The sequence below is a fragment of the Crotalus tigris genome, unplaced genomic scaffold, assembly GCF_016545835.1.
Source record: "Crotalus tigris isolate CLP2741 ecotype Arizona unplaced genomic scaffold, ASM1654583v1 scf7180000018340.3345759, whole genome shotgun sequence".
Classification (NCBI taxonomy): domain Eukaryota; kingdom Metazoa; phylum Chordata; class Lepidosauria; order Squamata; family Viperidae; genus Crotalus; species Crotalus tigris.
Window position 1 is genome coordinate 1,354,124 of NW_024096953.1, and position 23,751 is coordinate 1,377,874.

General features: G+C 44.7%; 4 protein-coding genes across 4 annotated transcripts; all 4 read right to left on the minus strand.

Moving 5' to 3' along the window:
- Positions 1–832: 832 nt before the first annotated feature.
- On the minus strand, positions 833–4,528 carry LOC120311237 (nicotinamide N-methyltransferase-like). The gene is made up of 3 exons (XM_039350488.1): positions 3,174–4,528; positions 2,412–2,619; positions 833–1,429 (listed from the first exon to the last, which is right to left on the minus strand). The coding sequence occupies exons 1-3, from the start codon at positions 3,328–3,330 to the stop codon at positions 1,003–1,005; spliced, it is 792 nt and encodes a 263-aa protein (XP_039206422.1). The 5' UTR covers positions 3,331–4,528; the 3' UTR covers positions 833–1,002.
- Positions 4,529–7,072: 2,544 nt separating this feature from the next.
- LOC120311239 (nicotinamide N-methyltransferase-like) lies at positions 7,073–10,483 on the minus strand. Its single transcript, XM_039350490.1, has 3 exons — positions 10,294–10,483; positions 8,700–8,907; positions 7,073–7,658 (listed from the first exon to the last, which is right to left on the minus strand). Exons 1-3 carry the CDS (start codon positions 10,439–10,441, stop codon positions 7,232–7,234), a joined length of 783 nt encoding a protein of 260 aa, XP_039206424.1. The 5' UTR covers positions 10,442–10,483; the 3' UTR covers positions 7,073–7,231.
- Positions 10,484–11,315: 832 nt separating this feature from the next.
- On the minus strand, positions 11,316–14,041 carry LOC120311294 (nicotinamide N-methyltransferase-like). Its single transcript, XM_039350636.1, has 4 exons — positions 14,029–14,041; positions 13,536–13,620; positions 12,943–13,161; positions 11,316–11,742 (listed from the first exon to the last, which is right to left on the minus strand). The coding sequence occupies exons 1-4, from the start codon at positions 14,039–14,041 to the stop codon at positions 11,316–11,318; spliced, it is 744 nt and encodes a 247-aa protein (XP_039206570.1).
- Positions 14,042–19,209: 5,168 nt separating this feature from the next.
- On the minus strand, positions 19,210–22,993 carry LOC120311241 (nicotinamide N-methyltransferase-like). Its single transcript, XM_039350495.1, has 4 exons — positions 22,852–22,993; positions 21,816–22,065; positions 20,774–20,981; positions 19,210–19,856 (listed from the first exon to the last, which is right to left on the minus strand). The coding sequence occupies exons 1-4, from the start codon at positions 22,870–22,872 to the stop codon at positions 19,421–19,423; spliced, it is 915 nt and encodes a 304-aa protein (XP_039206429.1). The 5' UTR covers positions 22,873–22,993; the 3' UTR covers positions 19,210–19,420.
- Positions 22,994–23,751: the final 758 nt, after the last annotated feature.

A 23,751-nucleotide genomic window follows, 5' to 3' on the forward strand; every position in this document is an offset into this window, starting at 1 on the left:
CAGCTAGGCCCCAGCCCAATGTGTCTCCGGTCTCACCAAAGCGCTCACCAACTGGCTGCCTGTTCTGGGAACGAGCGCAGAAAAGTAGCCTGGCCCCTGCCTTGTTCTGCCTCTTTGCCAGCTGCAGTTTCTTGTCCTGACCTGCTCCACAATTTCCGCTTCTGCAGCTTGCAGTGTCCATAAAAAGTGGGAAAGCTGCCTAGTACAAGGGTGCCTGTGGGCAGCCTGAGCCGTGCCAAGGAGCATGGGACCTATCAAGGTGGAGGAGTGGATTGGCTCACAGCCTAAACCAGCACCGGCATGCAGCTGCTTTGGAAAAGAGCACCCTTGTGTTCTGGAAAGAAAACCCCACATGCAGACAAACTCTAGCCGAGTCTGTCCATTGGAAACACAGCTGGCCCAGCCTGACCAAAAAACCAGAGTGCAATATGTTTTTCCCAACCCTGCGAGCGCCAGATATGGGTGGAACACATTTAGAGGTGGGGTATTGGGCAGATGCAAAGTGGATAAGACCAAGAGGGCTGAAGAAGGCTGCCCTCTCACCGCCCAGCAGCCAGCAGTGGCCCCGTGGCTGATCTGTCTCTGGCTCAGCATTGCCTCTCATGGGGGCAGCAGAGAGAGAGGGAAGGGCAGCTCTGACACTTGCGGTGTCCAGAGGCACAAAGAGGGTCACCCATCCATCAGTGTTAGGGGAGCTAAGAAGAAGGTAATGCCATCTCAGAACAGGCAGGACCATGGACAATACAGGACAGCACATACATGGAGAATCCACGTACATAGAAAACAGACAGACACAACACAAGGAAAGCACACAAACCATCACACAAACACATAGGCAAGATGTTACTTTATTACACATAGAGCCATTTCCTAAATAGCTACTAGGAAAGCTGTGGAAAAGATCACAGAAGACACGTGGTCTGTGCTTTCCCTAACTGGTATAATAGATTCATAACAATGGTTGCGGAAGCCTCTGGGTTTTACATCAACAGCTGCCTTATTTCATGAGCTACATTTCTGGGAGAGAAGAATGCACCGCCCCTTCCCATCTGCTATAGAAGGGGGGCAGTTGATCCTGGTCTCTTCAATCCATTTAATAACAAAGCCAGCCTGTCTCACTGCCTTTTCTATCATATCCTTCTCCAAGAAAATGTTAGAGAATCGGTGTTGGCCAACCTTATAGTAGTGCCCTTCAAGGGTGGAATAAAACAGGAGGTGCCCCCCTGGTTTCAGAAGGGAACTGATGTTCCTGAAGGCCGATCGGTAGGTGGGGATGTCTCTGCAAGCCCCATCAAAGCACAAACTGGAGAGCAGACAATCTGCAGGAGGAAGAACCAGTGGAGCCAAAGGGTTGGGTTGGGTCACATCACATTTCAGATACTTCTTGACAGTTCTTCGGACCTTCTCTTCCTTCTCTGGCCATTTTTCCCTGGGGGGCAGAAAGACAGGAAGAGTATGACCTGCCTACATCCAAACTGAGGTCAACCTAGAGTTGTCCTTTTAATGGATAGAGATAGGGCAGGCTTCCCAGGTCTGCTGTCCTTCAAGAAAAGAAAAGCCCTTCTCTGCAAGAATTCCTTGTTGGTTTGATTCAAATATCGCTCTGGACAGGTTGAGGACATGTTCCTCAACCTTGGTAACTCTTAAGATGTGTGGGATTCAGCTCAAAGAATTGTCCAGACAACACAAGTAACACCGGTCTAGGGTTGGGTCCCCACGTGGCTTCCACGGCAGCCACCAGTCTCTTAGCTTGGCACCACTTACCTCAGAGATGGGGACGGGGTATAAATAATTTCAGTGAGCCATGTGTAACTATGACATCATACAAATCTCATGAATTATGTCCCCAATTCAAAGGTCAGTATAGAAATAGGTAATGGCAACCTCTGTGTGATGATGTCTCCTCTCCTCTCTGGCATCTTAGGGTCGCTGTGGAAACGGTCAATGTATATATTCCGTTAATTCACTCCTGAACAAAACATGGATTCTCACTGCTTTTCTCCAGTAGGAACTGACAGAAGAAGAGGCACACTTTTCCTTATCGGGTTAATGGCCAAGAGTAATGGGTGAGTCCACCAGGCAATGGGCCAACATCAAAGCATGGAGGGTTGGATAGGCTGCAAACTTTGACTATTCATCTTTCTGAGTCCAACGCAAGAAGGAACAGAGATGGAAGCTAATGGAGGGCTTTGACTAGAATAGATAGAGGGCTTGCTTAGATAGAGGTCCCACCAAAGAAAGAACTTGGAAAGGGGAGGCCCAAAGAAGACATGGACCATTGAGGAGGAGATGACCCTGCAGTTCCTTCTGAAGCACTGCAGAAAAATTGAAACAGAGACCAAGTCTGGAACAACTGATTCAGTTCTTCCCAACTCTTGTCAAAGCAAAGACTACGTTCTTCCTCTACATACCTGTCTCCTTCCAAATCACAGACATATTTCACAATGGGGGTCCAATCAAAGGCTCCTGGCTCCTTCTTCAGCCATCGTTGAACTTCCTCGCGGTTCTGGAGAGCGTAATCGGTGGCTATGATCTCCCGGAATGACTCGCAGGCAGAGAGGAATTGATGGATGGTTGCACCACTGCCAATGTCGATGAGGGTGTCTCCCTTGATGCCATCTGGAGCCCGTCAACCCAAACACAGTTTTTTTCAAGTTCCGCATGCTTTGGGTCCTTCACATGTGCTATGCTACATGCTGGTGCCATTTTCTCCCATCTAAACTGTCCCAGAAACACCAGAAGCCCTTCGAAGAGCATCCTGAAGGCCACCTGATCACCTGGAAACCCCTTTTCATCTTAGCGTTCCCATGAACCTATTTCCAACCCACCCATTTGTCCCTCTCTCAAGAAAAAATAAACTGAAAGAGATTGGGGAAATTTCTTCCTTGGGTTTCATTTCCTGATCAGTCTGCAGAAAGGTTCAAGTAATAGAACATAGAATTAAAGGTCTGGAAGGGATGTTTGTGAACATGTTGGCATCTGACTTTTGTAAGCTACTTCCACTTGGTGGCTGTTTTTACCCAAAGAGGACCTCTAAGTGGTACAACTGATAATCAGCAGAGTTAGGAAAATGAAAGCATGACTTTGTGATCTGCCTCTTGGCTCCTCCTGACCATCTCAGATCAACAAGCTTCCCTCACCTTGAGGTTAAAATTGGGAAAGTCAACACTTACCTATGGTAAATGCCCTGTGGGCCCCTTTCAGGAAAAAGGTTACAAACTGACCCAGTCCACCATCCTCCAACTTAACTTTGTAGTAGTTTTCCAGATGGGCTCTGGGATTAAAATTCTCAGTGTAAAAATCTTTCCCTGTGTAAGACTCTTCCATCATCCCAGAAACACTTTTACCAATTTCTGGTTGTTCCTTTCATGCTCGGATGATTATTACACTTTGGTCTTTGCTGGCTCCACCTCCTGATTTCCCTTACAGACTGGTTTCTCAACAAAGATCATCTTTGCATGTCACAGCGTGAACATGTTTTATTTTATTTTATTTTTATTTTATTTTTAAAATTTATAAGCCGCCCCACTCCCGAAGGACTCTGGGCGGCTAACAATAAAAAACACATAAAACATAACAAACAACAATACAAAAACAACCATCCAGGTGTTGCTCACGTCTTGCCAACAGATTTGAAGCCAAGTCCTGCCCTGCCCTGATCTAATGAAACAAACATATGTCCCCATCCAGGGAGGGAGCGATAACTTAGAAGTGACAGTTAGGAATGGACAAAATGGGATAACACATACCCCAAAACTGAATAGGAAGTCATGAGGCTTGGCAATAGAGGTAGAATAACCAAATATGGATCAATTGCAGAAATTGCAAATGGGCAAAGGACACGTAGACTAAAGCAAAGTATAACTTCATAAAAGGTGATAGTTTGTGAAATTTGTATTTCCCTATTTCTGGTATTCAATGGTATAAAATATGGTGCTTTGCTGTTGTTCAGAGTCTCGGCTCCGTTAGCAGCTGGGATCCTTTTGCTGAAATGCCTCAGTGAAAGTGTTGCAAAGGTCCATCACTCCTGTCTGGCTCTGATTGGCTTCCGCAGCAGGCTGACCCCTTTTGGGGACAACAGAACACAGAATCACGGTGGTGGGGTGTGTGGAAGGCACCTGGAGCCTCCCCTTATGCAATCCGATATTCTCTCTTGGAAAAGAGGCATCAGAAGACACACACACAGAGACTTCTGGTTTGGGTTGCAGTGGCTGCAGGTACACGAAGAGGCTTCTCTCTTCTTTATCTGCCTTTCCTCTTCCGGTGGACCCTTAATTGGGTTGAAAGTCACCCTGGAGGGCTGACTACTAATGAGGAGGACTCTCGCTGATTGGAGGAGGAAGAGGCAGCTCCCTCCGTGGTCCGAGGCAGCTCCTCAGGGCCGAGGGAGAAAAGATTGGCTAGTAACATGGCCGATCATTTAGCTGCTGCAGCTGAAAGTCAAAAGAACATCTAAGCATTAAGAAACCATCATGAATGATCCTGGTGAGACTTTTCCCTCTCTCTTTTTGCCTACCTACTTTCCCGTTAAAAGCCTTTTGGAATTACTTCCCTGCTTTGAAAGAGCTGCCTTTGTTTATCTGGGGAAAAGAGCTTTCCATAACAAAAGAAAAAACTTTTTATTGACTATTTTTACTTTTGGTTACTTGGGGGCCCTGGAAAAATCCTTATCATAAAACCTCATTATTATAGTGACAAAATTAGTGGATCAGAGGAATGCTGTGGACATAATTTACTTGGACTTCAGTAAGGCATTTGATAAAGTAGATCACAACCTACTACTTGATAAGATAGAAAAATGTGGGTAGACAGAATCACCACCAGATGGATCCGTAGCTGGCTGACCGGCCGTACTCAGCGAGTGGTCCTCAATGGAACTGCATCGATATGGAGGGAAGTGTGTAATGGGGTGCCCCAGGGCTCTGTTCTGGGCCCAGTACTCTTCAACATCTTCATCAACGATTTGGATGAAGGGATAGATGGAGAACTCATCAAATTTGCAGACGACACCAAGCTGGCAGGAATAGCTAACACTTCAGAAGACAGGCTTAAGATACAGAAAGATCTGGACAGACTTGAACACTGAGTACTATTTAACAAAATGAAATTCAATGGTGAAAAAAGCAAGGTTCTACATTTAGGCAAGAAAAACCAAATGCACAAGTACAGCATAGGTGGCACCATGCTCAATAGTAATAACTGTGAGAGGGACCTCGGAGTCCTAGTAGACAATCACCTAAATATGAGCCAGCAGTGTGCTGCAGCTGCCAAAAAGGCCAACACAGTGCTAGGCTGCATTAACAGAGGGATAGAATCAAGATGTGTGGGAGAATTTATAGAACATGCACATGAAGGAGAGAAAACTATTTTTTAGTGGTGAGATTTTTTTTCTGTCTCTTTCATTTCTCCGTTGGCTGTGTTGCTTTAAGAGCAAGAGAGACAGAAAGAAGAAGGGGGAGCCCCTTTTTTTGTCATAAAAAAGAAAAGCGATCGATGGCACTTCCTTCATGACCTTAGAGCTGTTAATGCCTGTATTCAACCTATGGGTCCTTTGCAGTATGGAACGCTTAACCCTAATTTGATTCCTCAAGATCATGAAGTAATGGTAATTGACTTAAAGGATTGTTTTTTTCTCCATTCCTCTATGCCCCTGATCAGAAAAAGTTTGCATTTACTGTGCCTGCAGTGAATCATTCAGAACCCAATAAACGTTATCACTGGACAGTTTTGCCACAAGGAATGCTATAAGCCCCACATTATGTCAGCTTTATGTCGCTGCAGCATTGGCTCCTTTTCGCAAACGTCATCCATTGGCTTTGGTATATCATTATATGGATGATATTTTAATTGGAGCATGAAAGATACACTCTAAATGGCATTCAGAAATACAAAATGATTTAGATCTTTATGGATTGCAAATTGCCCCAGAAAAAATACAGTTGCATTCTCCCTATCTTTATTTAGGGCATAAAATGTTGCAATCTTATTCTGCCACAGAGGACAACCTCCTCCAGTTTCATATCTCCCATTGATCTTCAAGAGAGCTTTAGACCTCTCCATTCCAACCTGGATCCTTCAAATACTTCAAATACTACCCTTCCCAAATTCTCAACAGACAATTTAACAGGAGACTATTTCAGGCTCTGAAGGCAGGCAGGTGACCATTGGACAGAACCTCTACAGATAACCTGCTAAGTTCATTCAGGAATTCTAACAATACAGAAGCAAATCCACTTGAGGACAAAAGGGCAGAGCTGCTCAGATATGCCTGGACAGCTCAACTCTGCACCAACCCATCCTTTTTCGCCTGTGGCTCCAAAGTGTTTGTCAACCAGCCACCACTTCTGGGCACGGGACCAGGTAGCCTGGCCCCAGCCTTGTTCTGCCTCTTTGCCAGCGGTGATTCCTTGTCCTAAACTGTTCCACAATTTCTCCTTCTGCAGATTGCAGCATTTTAAAAATGTGCAGCTGCCTGGCACAAGGGTACCTCTGGGCAGCCTGAATCATGCCAAAGGGCGTGGGACCTATCAAGATGGAAGAGTGGATCAGGTCACCAGCTTAAACCACACTGGCATGCAGATGTTTTGCAAATCAGCCTCCCACATCCTGGAAAGACCCCACATGAAGACAAATTCTGGCGGAGTCCCTGCCTGGGCGAAGAACCAGAGTGCAAGATCTTTTACCCAACTCTGTATGATCCAAATGTGTGTGGAAGGACATTTAGAGGTGAGACAGTAAGCAGATAGGAAGGGGGTAAGGCCAAGAGGGCTGAAGGAGGCTTCCCCCTCACTTCCCAGGGGCCAGTGGTAGCCCCATGGGTGATCTGCCTCTGCTTTGAACGGGCTCTGCACTGCCGCTCATTGGGGCAATGGAGAGAGGGGGATGTGGGGCTCTGACTTGTAGGAGAGTAGTGGCTGGAGGCACAGAGAGAGTCACCAAGTGGGAGGTAGCCAAGAAGAAGGGGGTACCATCTCAGAAAGGGTAGGGCCAAAGGCAGCACAGGAGAACATGAACAGAGGATCCACGTACATAGGAAACAGAGGAAAGGGAAGCACAAATCAACACACAAACAGAGAGGCAAGATGTTACTTTATTACACACAGAACCTACTAGGAAAGGCATAGAAAAGATCACAGAAGCCACGTGGTGTGTACTTTCTCTAACTTGTATAATAGTTTCATAACAATTGTTGGGGAAATCTCTGAGTGTTATATCAACAGTTGCCTAATATTCATGGCCTACATTTCTGGGCAAGAAGAATGCACAGCCCCTTTGCATCTGCCACAGAAGGAGGGAGGTGGATCCTGGTTTCCTCAATCCATTTAATGACAAAACCAGCCTGTCTCACTGCCTCTTCTATCATCTCCTTCTCCAAGTAGAGGGCAGAGAACTTCCGTTGGCCAACCATGTAGTAATATCCCTCAAGCGTTGAATGAAAGACAAGGTGCCCCCCTGGTTTCAGAAGGGAACTGATGTTCCTGAAGGCTGATTGGTAGGTGGGGATGTCTCTGCAAGCCCCATCGAGGCACAAGTTGGAGAGCAGACAATCTGCAGGAGGAAGAACCAGCGGAGCCAAAGGGTTGGGTTGGGTCACATCGCATTTCAGGTACTGCTTGACGGCTCTTCGGACCTTCTCTTCCTTCTCTGGCCATTTTTCCCTGGGGAGGGGGGGGTGAAAGAGAGGAAGAGTATGACCTGCCTACCTCCAAACCTTTATCAGCCTAGAGTTGCCCTTCTTTTTATGGATGGAGACAGGGCAGGCTTCCCAAGTCTGCTGTCCTTCAAGAAAAGGAAAGCCCTTCTCTCTGCAAGAATTCCTTCTTGCCTGGATTCAAATATCAGTCGGGGACCTGGAAGGTCTAGAACAGTGTTTCTCAGCTTTGGCAACTCTTAAGATGTTGGGGTTCCAGCTCCCAGAATTCCCCAGCCAACGCAAGGAACACAGGATTAGGGTTGGATCCCCATGTAGCTGTCATCATGGTCATCAATCTTTGTCTTGCCACCACAGGCCTCACAGATGCAGAGGGTGCTATACATTATTTCAATAAATTAATAAAGAGTCATGTGTGACCATGTCATCATAAATATACCATTATTTCTGTCCCTGGATAAAAGGTCGGGATGCAAAAAGATAATGGCAGTCTTTATGTGAGGATGTCTCCTCTCTGGCCTCATAGGGTTGCTATGTAAATGGTCAATTTGTATGTTCAGTTAATTAGTTAATTCACTCCTGAGCAGCACATGGATTCCCACTGCCTTTCTGGCAGGAGAAGAACCGCTCAGGCCCAAAGACGACATGGACCATTGAGCAGGAAATGACCCTGCAGGTCTTCTGAAGCACTTCAGAAGAATTGAAACAGAGACTGAGCTTGGAACAACTGGATCTCCATTTCTCATTTGCTCAGGAGAGATAATGGACTTTGTTTTGCTAGCACAATGGGCACATCTAAATCAGCAGTGGCTAGCAAAGCTATCTGAGAGAGAGAGTCTACTTGGGTTCTTCAATGTGGACTCTTTGGATCTGCACAATTGTTCTCCTGTTAAGTTCCTGATACAAAATCTCTCCTGTTACATTTTCATAGATGGACAGATTAGGTAAAGTTGGAAGAAAAGTTCCTGATTGTTTTCTTTGGCTAAGGCTAAATTAATCCGCATCTTAAAGTCTTTCAAACAAAAAGATATATTCTCCTTCTACCTACCTGTCTCCCTCCAACTCACAGACATATTTGACAATGGGCGTCCAGTCGAAAGCCCCAGGTTCCTTCTTCAGCCATCGCTGCACTTCCTCTCGGTTCTGGTCGGTGTAATCGGTAGCTATGATCTCCTGGAAGGACTGACAGGCAGAGAGGAACTGGTGGATGGTTGGGCCGGTGCCAATGTCGATCAGGGTATCTCCCTTGATGCCATCTGCAGCCCATCAAACCAAATGCAGAGTTTTTGAAGCTCAGTCTGCTTTGGGTCCTTCACATCTGCTATTCTTCACACTCTTGCCTATTTTGCCCATCTAAACTGCCTCAGAAGCACCAGAAGCCCCTCAAAGAGCATCCTGGAGACCACCTTACCATTTGGCAACCCCTTGTCTTCATAGCATTCCCATGAACCTATTTCCAACCCAGCTGTTTGTTCATTTCACAAGAAGAAGTACACACATGTGAAAACTTTAGTCCACAAGACAATTGCTTGGGTTTCATTTCCATATCTGTCAGTAAACTGTTTCAAGTTCTCCCCTCTAGACACCGCTATACGTCATCACATGCCAAAACAATTAGACATTTAGTTTTTTCTCCATGCCATCATTCAGCTGAACACTTAATTTCCACAGCACTGTTGTAGGCCTAAAGATAGTTGCCCATTTATTAGGCTGTATTATCTTTCTCATCTTTCTCATTTTCTCATCTTTCTCATTTTCCTAATACCTTCTCCTATTGGTATCTATGATTTATCACCTGATATTTTATCTTATAATTAATGATTGTAACTATGATCTATGACCTATTACCTTGTTGTTTATATGTACACTGAGAGCTATGCACTGGAGACAAATTCCTTGTGTGTCCAATCACATTTGGCCAATAAAGAATTTCTTCTCTTCTCTTCTCTTCTCTTCTCTTCTCTTCTCTTCTCTTCTCTTCTCTTCTCTCTTCTACTCTACTCTACTCTACTCTACTCTACTCTACTCAAGGTCAAATAATGTTTGTGACCATTCTGGCATCTGCCTTTTGTAAGCTACTTTCACTTTGTGACTGTTTGTACCCTGAAGAGAACACCTAAGTCAGTGGTGGTGAATCTATGGCACAGGTGCCAGAGGCAGCACTCAGAGCCCTCTCTGTGGGCACACGCGCTGTCGCCCAGTCCTAGGCCTTCAGCTGGGTTTTATAAAACCATTTTGCTTTAGGCTTCCGCCGCCATGTGCAAAAAAAGAAAAAGTTTCAATCAATCAGTCAATTTCAACTTTGTAAGGACCCACCCCACTTTGCATCTTAAGAAGACAGAACTCTTGGAATCTTTCTTCCAACAGACATCCTTTATTAAGAGAAAATGGTTGCAGGCATTCTAGACAGGACCTGGGGCCCAAGCCCGATGGTTCAAGGTTTTAAGGGGTCCCCAGCAGCCCCACCCCACCCCACCCCACCATCCTTCCAGTGACAATCTCAGGTGTTACATTTCCACCCCCTTTTCCCTCACTGCTGGTGGAATCAATGAGCTTGCGTTGTGCCCTTGGTTCCTCATGACTATCTCAGATCAAGAAACGACCCTCACCTTGAGATTAAAATTGAGAAAGTCAACACTTACCTACGGTGAATGCCCTGTGGGCCCCTTTCAGGAAAAAGTTTACAAGCTGATCATCAACATCAAGGTTAACTTTATAATACGTTTCCAGATAATCTTTGGGACGAAAATTCTCAGCATAGAAATCTCCCTCTGTGAAAGGCTCCTCCATCACCCCACAAACTCTTTTCCCAACTGTGGGTTGCTCCCTTCAAGCCCTGAGCTTTATAATATTTTTATCTTTGTTGGCTCTGCCCCCAGATTTCTCTTACGGATCAGATTCTCAACAAAGCAGACTTTTGTATGCTACAGCGTGATCATCTTGCTCACCTCCTGACAAGAGATTTGATGCCAGGACCTGACCTGACCTGTCCTCCCCGTCTTATGCAATCAGATGTTCTCCCTTGGAAAGACCCCCTTTCTCTCTGGGCAAAAGGGAAGCAAGGGGGAAGTGGGGGAGGGTCCTCTTCCCGGAGGGCAGGAGAAGAGGCATGACAGAGAAGAGGGTTTCACGGCCAGATGTTCAAAGAGCCAGGCTCCACCTCCCCTCTCTGACCACCCTAAAGAGGAGAATGTCTTGTTTGCTCCTCTGTGAGACCGAGGATCAGGTGGAAGGAAGCTTTTTTGCTCCAGAAAGGTTTTGTGGTTTCCTTTTTTTCATAAGTCCTGCACTGGAGAGCAGCATTCTAATTCTGCCAGACAGTCCAGCCTTCCAATTTTTGGATTCCTGTCCGGCCATCTTCCTTTCTCTCCTTTGCAGAAAGTGATGGAGAGAGGCACACATGCACAAACATACACACACAGAGAGAGAGGGAGAGAGAGAGAGAGAGTAAGAGAAGAAGAAGGGAGTGCCATCTCAGAAAGGGTAGGGCCGAAGGCAGCACAGGGCAATGCAGGCTCAGAGAATCCACGTACTGGTACATAGAAAACAGAGAGACACAACATAAGGGAAACACACACCAACATGCAAACACAGAGGCAAGATGTTACTTTATTATGAGTTGTTGGGGAAATCTCTGGGTGTTACATCAATAGCTGCCTAATATTCACAGGCTACATTTCTGGGCAAAAAGAATACACAGCCCCTTCGCATCTGATAGAGAAGGGGGGAAATGGATCCTGGTCTCCTCAATCCATTTAATGACAAAGCCAGCCTGTCTCACTGCCTCTTCTATCATCTCCTTCTCCAAGTAGCGGGCAGAGAACTTCCGTTGGCCAACCATGTAGTAATATCCCTCAAGCGTTGAATGAAAGACAAGGTGCCCCCCTGGTTTCAGAAGGGAACTGATGTTCCTGAAGGCTGATTGGTAGGTGGGGATGTCTCTGCAAGCCCCATCGAAGCACAAGTTGGAGAGCAGACAATCTGCAGGAGGAAGAACCAGCGGAGCCAAAGGGTTGGGTTGGGTCACCTCGCATTTCAGGTACTGCTTGATGGCTCTTCGGACCTTCTCTTCCTTCTCTGGCCATTTTTCTCTGGGCAGGGGAGGAAGAGAGGAAGAGTATGACCTGCCTACCTCCAAACCTTTATCAGCCTAGAGTTGTCCTTCTTTTTATGGAGTCTGCTGTCCTTCAAGAAAAGGAAAGCCCTTCTCTCTGCAAGAATTCCTTCTTGCCTGGATTCAAATATCAGTCAGGGACCTGGAAGGTCCCAGCTCCCAGAACTTTCCCAGTCAACAATAGTAACATTGGTCCAGGAGCCTCTCCCCAGGTAGCTGCCACGGCTCTAGTGCCAATATATTTGTCTTGGCATCACAGATGGGGAGGAGCTATAAATAATTTCAATAAAATAATAATGAATGATTTTGGTTATATCATAGCTTAAGTCTCTGGGTCAAAGGTCAGGGTGGAAATAGATAATGGCAACCTCTGTGTCATGAAGTCTTCTCTCTGGCATTATAGGGCTGCTGTGGAAATGGTCAGTTTATACGTGCAGTTAATTAAGAGTTAATTCAGTTAATTCCTGAGCAAAAGTTGAATTCTCACTGCTTTCTACAGTTGGAACCGGCAGGAGAAGAACCACACTTTTTATTTTCAATTTAATGGGTGAGTCTACCGGGCAATGAAAAATAAAAAATTGAAAAATGGGGGAGAACATCAAGGCGTGGAAGGCTGAATAGGCTGCTACTCATCTTTCTGAGTCCGATGCAAGAAGAAACAGAGATGGAAGCCAATGGAGGGCTTTGGCTAGAGAGACCCTACTTAGATAGAGGTCCCACCAGGAGAGAGCACCAGGGAAATGGAGTCCCAAAGAAGACATGGACCACTGAGGAGGAGATGACCCTGCAGGTCCTTCTGAAGCACTGCAGAAGAATTAAGACAGAGACCAAGTCTGGAACAACTGGTTCTCCACTTCCCATCTGCTCAGAAGAAAATGTGCACTTATTGTCACTTTTCTTTACCAGCAGAATGGACACAAAAGCTACTGAGGCACTAGCAAGTCATGCTTTCTGAAAGAGAGTCCACTTTGGTTCTTCAATGCGGACCTTTCTGGTCTGCACAATTATTCTCCTGTTGAGCTCCTGATTGCAAAATCTCTGATGCTGTATTTTTATATATGCACAGATTAGGTAAAGTTGGAAGAAGTGTCCCTGATTGCCTTCTTTGGCTGAGGCTAAATTAATCTTATAATCTTAAAAACTCTCAAAGCAAAAGCTATGTTCTTCCTCTACCTACTTGTCCCCCTCCAACTCACAGATGTATTTCACGACAGGCATCCAGTCGAAAGCCCCAGGTTCCTTCTTCAGCCATCGCTGCACTTCCTCTCGGTTCTGGTCGGTGTAATCGGTAGCTATGATCTCCTGGAAGGACTCGCAGGCAGAGAGGAACTGGTGGATGGTTGGGCCGGTGCCAATGTCAATCAGGGTATCTCCCTTGATGCCATCTGCAGCCCATCAAACCAAATGCAGAGTTTTTGAAGCTCAGTCCGCTTTGGGTCCTTCACATGTGCTATGCTACATGCTGGTGCCAATTTCCCCCATCTAAACTGCCTCAGAAGCACCAGAAGCTCTTCAAAGAGCATCCCGGAGGCCACCTGATCCCCTGGCAACCCCTTCTCCTCTTAGAATCCCCATGAACCTATTTCCAACCCACCTGTTCTCCCCTATCTCATGAAGAAGTAAACACTTGTGAACGAAATTGGGGAAACATTTGCCCACAAGCCAATAGCTTGTGTTTCATTTCTACATTAGTCTGCAGAAAAAGTCAAGTAATGTTTGTCAACATTTTGGCATCTGCCTTTTGTAAGAGGCTTCCAGTTTGTGGCTGTTATCCTGAAGAGGACATCTAAGTGGTGCAGGTTACGATCAGCAGAATTATGAAGATGAAGGGATAACTTTGAGATCTGCCTCTCGGCTCCTCCAGACCATCTCAGATCAACGTCCCTACTTTGAGGTTAGAATTGGGGAAGTCAGCACTTACCTTGGGTGAATGTCCTGTGGGCCCCTTTCAGGAAAAGGTTAGATGCTTATTCACTCCATCATCATCTAAGTTAAATTTATAACAGGTTTGCAGATAGTCTTTGGAAACAAAATGCTCAGAGTAGAAATCTTTGTGTGTGAAAGGCTCCTCCATCACCCCACAAACTCTTACCAAAAGCTGGTTGAATCTTTCAAACTCTGAGCATTTTTATATTTTTATGTTTGTTAGCGCCACCCCCTAATTTCTTTTATTGATTGGTTTCTCAACAAATCACACTGTTCTATTTTGCAACGTGATCATCTTGCCCACCTCCTGCCAAGAGATTTGAAGCCAGGACCTGACCTGTCCTCTCCATCTTATGCAATCAGTTGTTCTCTCTTGGAAAGGAGGCAGCAGGAGACCCCCTTCCTCTCTGCACAAAAGGGCAGGAAGGGAGAAAGGAGGGGGAGGGCAGGAGAAGCAGGAGAGGCATGGTAGAGAATTGTCCCCTCCAGGCCAGTTGTCAGGTTCCACCTCCCCTCTCCACACACCCTCCATCTGGGGCAGAGAACATCTATTTTGCTCCTCTGTGAGTCAGAGGAGGGCATGGAAGGGGGCTTGGTGGGGCTCCTATAATTTTTCTCTTCTATAATTTTTTTGTCATTTGCTTTTCCTGCTAACTCCTTCCCTGGCACAGTTGCACTTATAATTATGCCATACAGTTGGCTTCTCCAGTCACTTCCCTTTTTCTCCATTGCAGAGAGTGACACAGAGACATACACAAACACCACTTTTCTTTTATTCTCCTCCCCCCCCCCCCTTTTAAGCTATTTCTCTTGCCAGGGATCCCTTTTCATTTGGGCTTCAGTTTTGATCCAGAGTCCACCTCACCTTTGAGACAACCTCTCTTCCCTTTCTTTGCTGAATCCCAGCTCTGTTTCTTACATGTCCAGCTCCCCTGCTAGCTTTCGCCCTAATCTATTCATCTCTTACTTCCTGCTTATTGGCTCCAAGTCTTGCAGTCAGGACTTAAAATCGGATATTATCTGATCTGACCCAAGATCCTTGGAGATGCCCTCTAAAACTAACATGTTTTGCCTGCTGGGCTGCCCCGATCCTTAGGGCTGCGGGGGCTGTTCTTCTAAACTGGCCAGCAGGATGAATTCTGAGGCAGAATCTTTCCCTGGAAAATCTGAAGAATGTACTCTGTTCTCCGAAAGGTTTTGGATGACAGAGCCTTGGAATGTCCTCAAGATGATGGAAGTCCAGCAGAAATGGGGCTTCTTCTCCTGCATCTGGAAAGCAGAATTACTCCATTCATGTCTCCTATCTCATTAGACACAGAAGAGTTTAAGGCCTCTTCTTCCCTACCTGGGGTCCTTCCTATGAGGCCACCCTTCCCCCATTTTGCAGAAGACTACTTCAGGCTCTGAAGGCATGCAGGTGACCTTTGGACGTGCCTTCAGGACCTCTACAGATGGCCTGCTAATTTTATTCAGGACACAGAAGCAAATCTTTGCTTGAGCTTCAACCCACATTTTTTCCCATTTGCAAAGTAAGACAAAAGAACAATTCAGCCTGTAACTGGCCTTCCATCCCTGGTAGACTTCAGGGAACCTTTTCCCTTCCATCTCCAGCTTCACTTTTGTCTCATTTTAAACTCTCTACTCGTGCTGAATTGCTTCTTTGAGGAATTGCTTCCAGTTCTGGGATTCCTACTGATGTAACGAATCCTGGCTGGTCCAGGATGATAACAAGCATTCTTTGGACTTGTCCAAAAAAACCCAGCTTTCCCTGGGAGTTATTTCTGAACCCACTTTTTTATGGTTTCTACAAAGAGCCGTGTCTCTTGGCACCTGAAAATCCCTAGACAAGCCCTCCAATCTCAGGAAATGAAGGGGTGACTTTGGGTTAGAGGCAACCTTTCTGAATAGAGGCAGAATGTAGACAGAAAACCTTTCTTTAATCAGCCCTTAAATAACTTTGACAAGACAGAATGGAAATCCATTTATTTTTGCTCCATTTTCAGAAGGCAAAATGAGGACAGGTTCACATTCATAAATCATTCTGTTATAGCTAGAATTCACATAGACTCTTTATGGGACTCAGGTAAGCAGAGACAAATGGGAATTTAAAATTATGCAGCCAGAAATCTCAGCCAAACTCATTTCCACCCTGCTCTGGTGCTACCTGTATCTTTCTTAGTCATGGCTCTCTCTGTGTGACTGTCTTTGTGTTATATTTGTGTGCCTGCACATTGGTGCAATAGCATTTTAAATTGAGTCCCAATTTTGTGACTTTACAGATATATTGCAATGTAGTCTTCATTATTTATAGGAAACTGGCAGAAGAATTATGGAAATTGTAGTATAACATCTGGGAAATTCCTGACAGGGACAGCTGCAGTTCTGAGACCAAATATGGAGTCCTTGGTACTTTCTGTGCTTGCTTGCTTGCTTACAGACATTTCTTTACCCAACTAGGTAACATCATCAATGTTAAAAGGGGCTAGAATTTGCACTTCTAGCACTGATGATGTTATACCTAGTTTGGGTAATGAAATGTCTGCAAGAAAACCACTAAGCTCAGAGAGCACCAAGGACCCCATTTCAACTCTGAGTTACAAATATTCCCTTCTATTGGTTCAAATTATATATTTGTGCTTTTCTCGGTACAGCACAACTGATTTGGAACAGCTTTCAAGCACCAAAGAATGGAGGCCTTTGAACTATGGTGCTGAAGAAGACTCCTGCGAGTCCCCTGGACTGCAAGGTGATCAAACCGGTCAATCCTAGAGGAGATCAACCCTGACTGCTCTTTAGAAGGCCAGATCCTGAAGCTGAAACTCAACTACTTTGGCCACCTAATGAGAAGGAAGGATTCATTGGAGAAGAGTCTAATGCTAGGAAAGATTGAGGGCAATAGAAGAATGGGACAACAGAGAATGAGGTGGCTGGATGGAGTCACTGAAGTACTAGACGTGAGCTTAAATGGACTCCAGAAGATGGTAGAGGACAGGAAGGCCTGGAGGAATGTTGTCCATGGGGTTGTGATAGGTCGGACACGACTTCGCAACTAACCACCAGACAACTGTAAACCTCAATAGCTTCAAGTTGCTACTTCACCTCAGATACTGCTCTTCTGAGCTAGGAGTATGCATAACCCCCTAGAATCAGTCATTGAGGAGTGCAATTTGAACCTGATCTCTTCAGCCCAGCTAATAACAAAGCCAGCCTCTCTCACTGCCTCTTCCACCACCTCCCTCTACAGGTAGAGGTTGGAGAAGGTATGCTGCTGACGATGTAGAAGTTTTCTTCGAGGACAGTGGATAAAATGAAATGCCCTCCTGGTTTGACCAGTGAGTTGATGTGTTTCAGAGCAGATCGGTAGGTGCAGAGGTCTTTGCAAGCCATTTCCAAGCACAGAGAAGACATCAAACAATCTGCAGGAGGATGAACCATTGGAGCCAAAAGCTTTGATTTGCTCACGTCACACTTTAAGACTTGTTTGATGGCTCTCTGGACTTTTGCTTCCTTCTCTGGCCATTTTTCCCTGTGGGAAGACACAACGTGAGGCCAACAGCCCTTCTCCCCAAATCTTCATTGGGAGAATGGGTATGAAAATGAATAACATGTATAGGCTGAAAATCGTGTTTCGCAACTGAAGTAGACAAACACACTCAGTGTCCACTTCAAAAATGTAAAAAGGAGGGTTGTATCTATTTCGTAAAGAGACAATTTTTAGTCCGATAGTGTTGTTGAATTTTTTTGTGTGACATGAAAGATCATTGCCACAAATCATGCTTCAGTGGTGAGGTTTCTAAGTGCGCCTACATCTCAAGCACTTTAGCAAAACACAACCCTGCCCAAAACAGGCCAGCAAGTTAGCCATATTAGGGGAACCTAGTCAAGGAAATTGTGCATCTTGAAAAAATGTGTTTGGGTTGATATGATCCAGATGGCATCCAGGGAGACACCCTGATCGACATTGGCACATCCATCTATCACTTCCTCTCCACCTGCGAGTCCTTCCGGGAGATCATAGCCATCGATTACACTGACCAGAACCGGGAGGAGGTGCAGCAATGGCTGAAGAAGGAACCGGGGGCTTTTGACTGGATCCCCATCATGAAATAGGTCTGTGAGTTGGAGGGAGACAGGTATGGAGAAAGAAGCCACATTGGCCATGTAGCTACCCTTCATTTAACAACTTCTTGTTGTTAAACAACTTCTCCGTGGTTTATGTCCACAAAGAAGATATACTAGATTTAAGAAAGATGCAGCTTTCCTGGTGTGTATGTTTTTTTTTTTGTCTAAAATAAATAAAAGAAAATAATAAAATAAAATAATAACATAATAAAATAAAATAAAATAATAAAATAAAATAAAGTCCCCTTGGGAGAATCTTTGCCCTTCCAAAACACCTAGCAATTTGGCAATCTGCAAACACTTTTATGAGCAACAGCCAGTCAGATGCAGAGGCTCCAAGAATGTTTCAGGAATGCAGTCCTTCTACAACATGCCCCACAAGAGCCCTTATCTATGGTGACCTATGGCTTAGCATGTGACCTCCACCAACTGCTTTGTTAATTTGTAACTCTGATGTGCAAGCTCATAAAATGAGATACTTAGGTGTAAAGGTGGAGGTGCTGGATTAGAAACTTGGTATCCAACCACGTATCAGTATACACTGCAATAGATGTTTTGTTGGTGGTATTTTCAGAGGAAAGGCCAAGATGTTCTTCTTCTGCTGAGCTGCCTGAAATTCAGGCATTATCCAGTCTGGGTCCTCCTCCAAGGCAGGGATGAATTTTCCTGGGGGCCGCCCTCTTCTCGGTTCCCCCTCAAATCTTGACAGACGTGGCCAGGGGACATGGGGTCCTCCAGGGCCTCCCCTTCAGCTGAGAAACATCTGGCTTGTGTTTGTCAAATGCAAATCATATCATGACCACACAGAACAACAAAGTAGAAATTGTGACATAAAAACACAAGAGGATTGAAGGACGTCTTCCTTTACCCAAATGTAGAAGTTCCATTTTAATCACGTGTATGGTGTAAATGCAGCCTGAGAGAAACTTTGGCTAATCTTGGTGCCCAAATTTTTTAAGCTCACTGAAAAATCAACACTTACCATTGACAGATAAATAAATAAATTTGGCCCATTCATGAAAACTGTTATGTCCTGGGCCTGTGATTGACAGAGCAGGTGCAGGAAGCTGGAGAGAGACCCGGGCAGACCACATGGCTGCCTGGGCCAGACAGGCTGTCTCCAGCCTATTGTGCATGTGCAAGGCGGGAGAAATATGTTGCATTGATTGGCTGACACTGTCCCTGCAAAAGGGTATAAAAGGAATCCATGCCATTTTGTTTTGGTTCTGTTGGAGTTTCAATAAAGATGCAACTGTTGTTACTCTGCCTCATCTCAATGCCTTACCAACAGAACAGAACAAAAACCCAGGTGAATGCTGGCATCTTCATTGTTCTCTGCCTGATTTGTTTATTTTTCATTAAATGTTCACTAAAAATAGATCAACACAACGTGTGCTTGTTTTAGAAAGTGCTTTATTTTAACTTCTTCCATCTTTATTGAGGGTGTGACCTCACAACTGGCCTATAAGCTGGCTTATCATGGCCTTCATGTGACACTTAGAAAGCTAAAATGGAGATGAGACTACAGTAGAGACGAGCTTGGAACAAGCACATTCTAGATCCAAAGTGATGCTGTGGCTTTTAGGATACAATAAAGCCACCAAGGTTTACACTTCTTTGTCCTTGCGGGCAAGAATGACATACTTTCCAGAGAAATCACAGTCCTCCATATTGGTCTTAAAAACTCTGGGCTCCACATTGAATTCTACAATGGCAAACCCAGCGGCACTCAGGCCATTTTTCAGCATGTCCTCCGTGAAGAGCATACTGGAGAACTTATGAGGGCCCACCCTGTAGAACGTGCACCCCAAAACCCCACCGAGCACCAAGTGTCCCCCGAGTTTCAGCAGAGAACTGAGATTCTTCAAGGCGGCCTGGAAACTCGGCTGGTCTTTGCAGGCCGACTCCAGGTACTCGGTGGACAGAAGGCAGTCAGCTTGGGCCAGAGAAATGGGAGCCAGTGGGTTGCTTTGGTGGACATCACATCTGAGGACCTGCTTGATGCTTCTTCGCAGCTTGGCTTCCTTCTCTGCACACGTCTCCCTAGAGGGACATTGACAAGACAATAAATAGATGGCTCTGAGACCTCGGTGGAATGCAACTGAACCAGCTTAGAAGTGGTGGCTTGAAGTAGCTCTCCAGCACACCCAAAATATGTTGAGAAGGAGAACAATTGAAGTCCCTTTGGCTGGTATGTGCAGCCTTAGATAGAGTGAAATTCCTATCAATAAAGGGGCTCAAAAATATGGAGAGGGAAATGTGCTAAATATGCATCAGGATTGTGAGGTCCTTAATGCTCTCTGAGCATGGCTGTTTCCTTGCAGATGTTTCATTATCCAGCTAGGTAACCACTAGTTCATAAAATGAGAGCAACCCCACTCCCTTCTAATACTGAGGATGTTCCCTGGTTGGCTCCTGAAATGTCTGCAAGCAAACAACCAAGCTCAGAGTGCACCAAGGACCCCACAGTCCTCCTCCTCCTCCTCCTCCCTGCAAATCCCATTCCCTTGTAGTACTGAAGAAGTTCCCTAGTTGGGTCATGAAACATCTGCAAGCAAACAACCAAGCTCAGTGAGCATGAAGGAGCCCACAATTCAATCCTGGGCTACAAATATTCTCTTCTGTTGTTAACATCTAAGCTTCACCAATGAGCTGGTTTAGCACTCCCCACTCAGCTTGGGCTGAATATTCCCTCCCACCTCTCTCTCTTTTTCTCCTTGCTCTCTTTTTCTTGATCTGCTTGGTCCTTTCCCTCTGGCTTCTGTCCCTTTTGTTGCTAATCAGGATGGCCTTTCCCTTACCACACAGAGCGTTTCAATGGTCAACATGGCTTGGCTGGCTTTTCTCCATTCCTGCTATTAGTCAATAATGAACTTTCTCTGGAACTTTGATCTGATCAGTTGTAAAATTAACCTCATGGGGTTTTTTTTTAATGGGCAGATATCCTTGTGCCCCCCTACCTGTTTCCCTCCAGCTGGCACACATACTGCACCACCGAGGACCAGTCAAAAGCCTCTGGCTCCTTTTTCAGCCATGTTGTAATTTCCTGGCAGTTCTGGTCCAGATAATCGGTGGCTATGATGTTCTCGAAGGACCCACAGGCTGGGAGCAGCTGGTAGATGGTGGGGCCACTGCCAATATTGATTAGGGTGCCCCCTTTCAGCACCCCTGGAATAAAGAAGAGGAGGGGTTGGGAGGGGGAAGAGAAGGGGGGAAGAGTCAGGTTTATCTCCCCCAATCTCTTTTGCCAAGGAAAGTCATATGTGAATTCCTTGATGATATTGAACTGATGGGATCAAGAAAAAATTTAATTTCTTTAAGCAACAGAATGGAGATTCACCTGTAGCTTTTTTTAAATCATCCTTGGGAAGACTGAAACCATTTCTTACAGCCCAGATGTTAAAAGTCCTGAGAATACCTGATAATATTTGGAAGATTCCAGCAGACCTCTGTTTCAGATCCTCTTGAAGTTCCACCCTACACCGAAGTCCTCCGTGAATCCCGTACTTGAACACAGTTTATCTCCTCCAATTTTTCTTGATTTCTTTTAAACTTCTGCACATTTATGTGGAATGCTTTCAATTCATTATAAATTCATTTACTGGAATCTTATCTCCCCCCCTCCCCCGGTTGTATTTTATTAGGTGTTATGTTCACCAATTTCAGATGTTTACATATATGAAATAAATTACATAAGAAGCCAACAGCCAATAAATTACATATATGAAATATATGCAATTACATATATGAAATAAATAAAGCATAAGAAGCCAACAGGATCGTTGAATCAGCAGACTGTGAGCTCAATATAGCTTGAAGAAAATCACCTTTCAGAGGCACGAAAAGTTGCTTAAGAATAAGCCAGCCCTCGGCTCAGAGTTTCCAATAGAGGCCTTATCTAGTGCTGAAAACTTTCAAAGAACTTTTCCCTGGAGTTTCAGTCTGTTTCTTTTTATAAACTTTCTCCCCTTTCAGAGTTGCAGCAATGAATGGATCACCTACCTGAAGTAAAGATTTTGCAAAAGCATTTCAAAATAAACTCCAGGAATTCATCTTCTACCGACCCTTTTCCAAAATGAAAATATTCCAGATAAACTTTGGGATCAAATGCATTCTGGTAAACGTCTCCTCCAGTGAATTCCATCACAATGTGGTCTCTGGGCGTGCAGATATCAAATGTACACTCTCCCTGCCAGAAGCCTCCAGAAGAGAAGACTGCGCCAGTTGGCCTCAGCCAGCACTTCTCCTCGGCCTATCAGCAATAGAAGCAGCTGGACTGAAAAATTAAACTCTTTCAACACAATTCCCAGCAAACAAAGAAACATTTGCAAACTATTTGGGTGATCTTTAAGATAGCGTCAGTAAAAATACATCACAAAAAGGACCATTAAGGATGACTAAATGGTGTTTATAATAAACTATCTGAACTGTTGAGCAGGACCATTTACAAATCACAGAGCAGTTCTGGAGAACCAGCAGATAAGCTTCTCCAAATTTTGCAGACCTCACAGAAGCTGATCGAGGTACGTGGTCAGCTGAGACATGGATTAAAAGTGCCTAAAGCAAACTTGAAATTGTGACCTAGTATTTCGAGAACTATATGTAAAAAAAGGAGAGAACAAGATTTTATTTTTTAGCATTTATGTTTCAGTGTGAGATTCATAGCATTTTCAAGAGTTCTCACAAAGTCTCTCTTCACTGGTCATGTCTCACCCCATCGATGGTGGGGCAGGATGATAAGATGCTACAAATCATGAAGGAGGACATGAACTAAGTGCATCCTTTCCAAGACCCCATTCAGGACTTTAAGAGCAAACAAACCAAAAATGTTTGGAAGAGCTGGATGAAGGACACAGATTAATTCCGCTGGGATTCTTCCTACCAAACTTCAGGCAGGGCTTTATTATCCTACCCTAAGCCTATCATTTGGGGCAGTTACAGTCCATTGACTTCCATTTTTTCAATCTCATGTTCATTTACACATAAAAGCACCATAGGACATATTTTCAGATGTATTTTATTTTATTATTTTTCCTACCTTTATTATACAAGCTCCCATAAGCTTTCCTTATCCATGAATTCAACAAGACTTAAATCTGGCTATTTCATACAGTAAAGGTATTCTGCAAAGGCCCTGTTCATCCTGCTTGGACTCCAGGTGTAGGTCTCCAAAGGGTCGGCTGTGGTTGCATGTGAAGCAAGATAGGCAGGCGACGTCTAGACTGAGCTGCTTGCTTGGTGTTGGTGCAGGCCAGATCCCTTGACAATCAGTTCATGTTGTGATGTTGCAATCTTGTGACATTTCAATAGGGCATTTGTTTTTGTTTCTGTAGAAAGGAATTTTTGTTCCTTCCAAAGAAATTGCTCTCACGGAAACGGTCAAAACATGAAAATTGAAATTGTGAAATTGGCTTGTGGCCACAGGTTGTTTCTCTGCTGGACTGAAGGAACACTTGGAAACTCCCTTGTGTGGAAAGAAAGAAAGAAAGAAAGAAAGAAAGAAAGAAAGAAAGAAAGAAAGAAAGAAAGAAAGAAAGAAAGAAAGAAAGAAAGAAAGAAGCATCAGACAGACAGACAAACCCTTTCTCAGCAAACCCACCTCATGGCTGGATTGCAGGGAAGATAGTAGGTCAAAGGAGTACTACATATATTCACCACCTTGAGTTGTGTATATATACTTTAAAAAGGCAGGATAAAAGTCAGATAAGAATAATTTGCACAGATATTGTGCTGTGCTTAAAAACTCAAGGATGTTTCACTTTATTAAGTCTTTGGCTCCCTCTCCTGGTGTCGCTCTGTCTAATGCAGGATGTGAAGAAGTTTGCAAAAACTTCTAACTTTGTTACTGCTTACAAAGAAGAGAGAAAGTTTCCTTCAGGATCAAGGATCTGTTGGCCCTCAGGTGCATAGCAATGGAAGAGGATGTATGTAGCTCAGG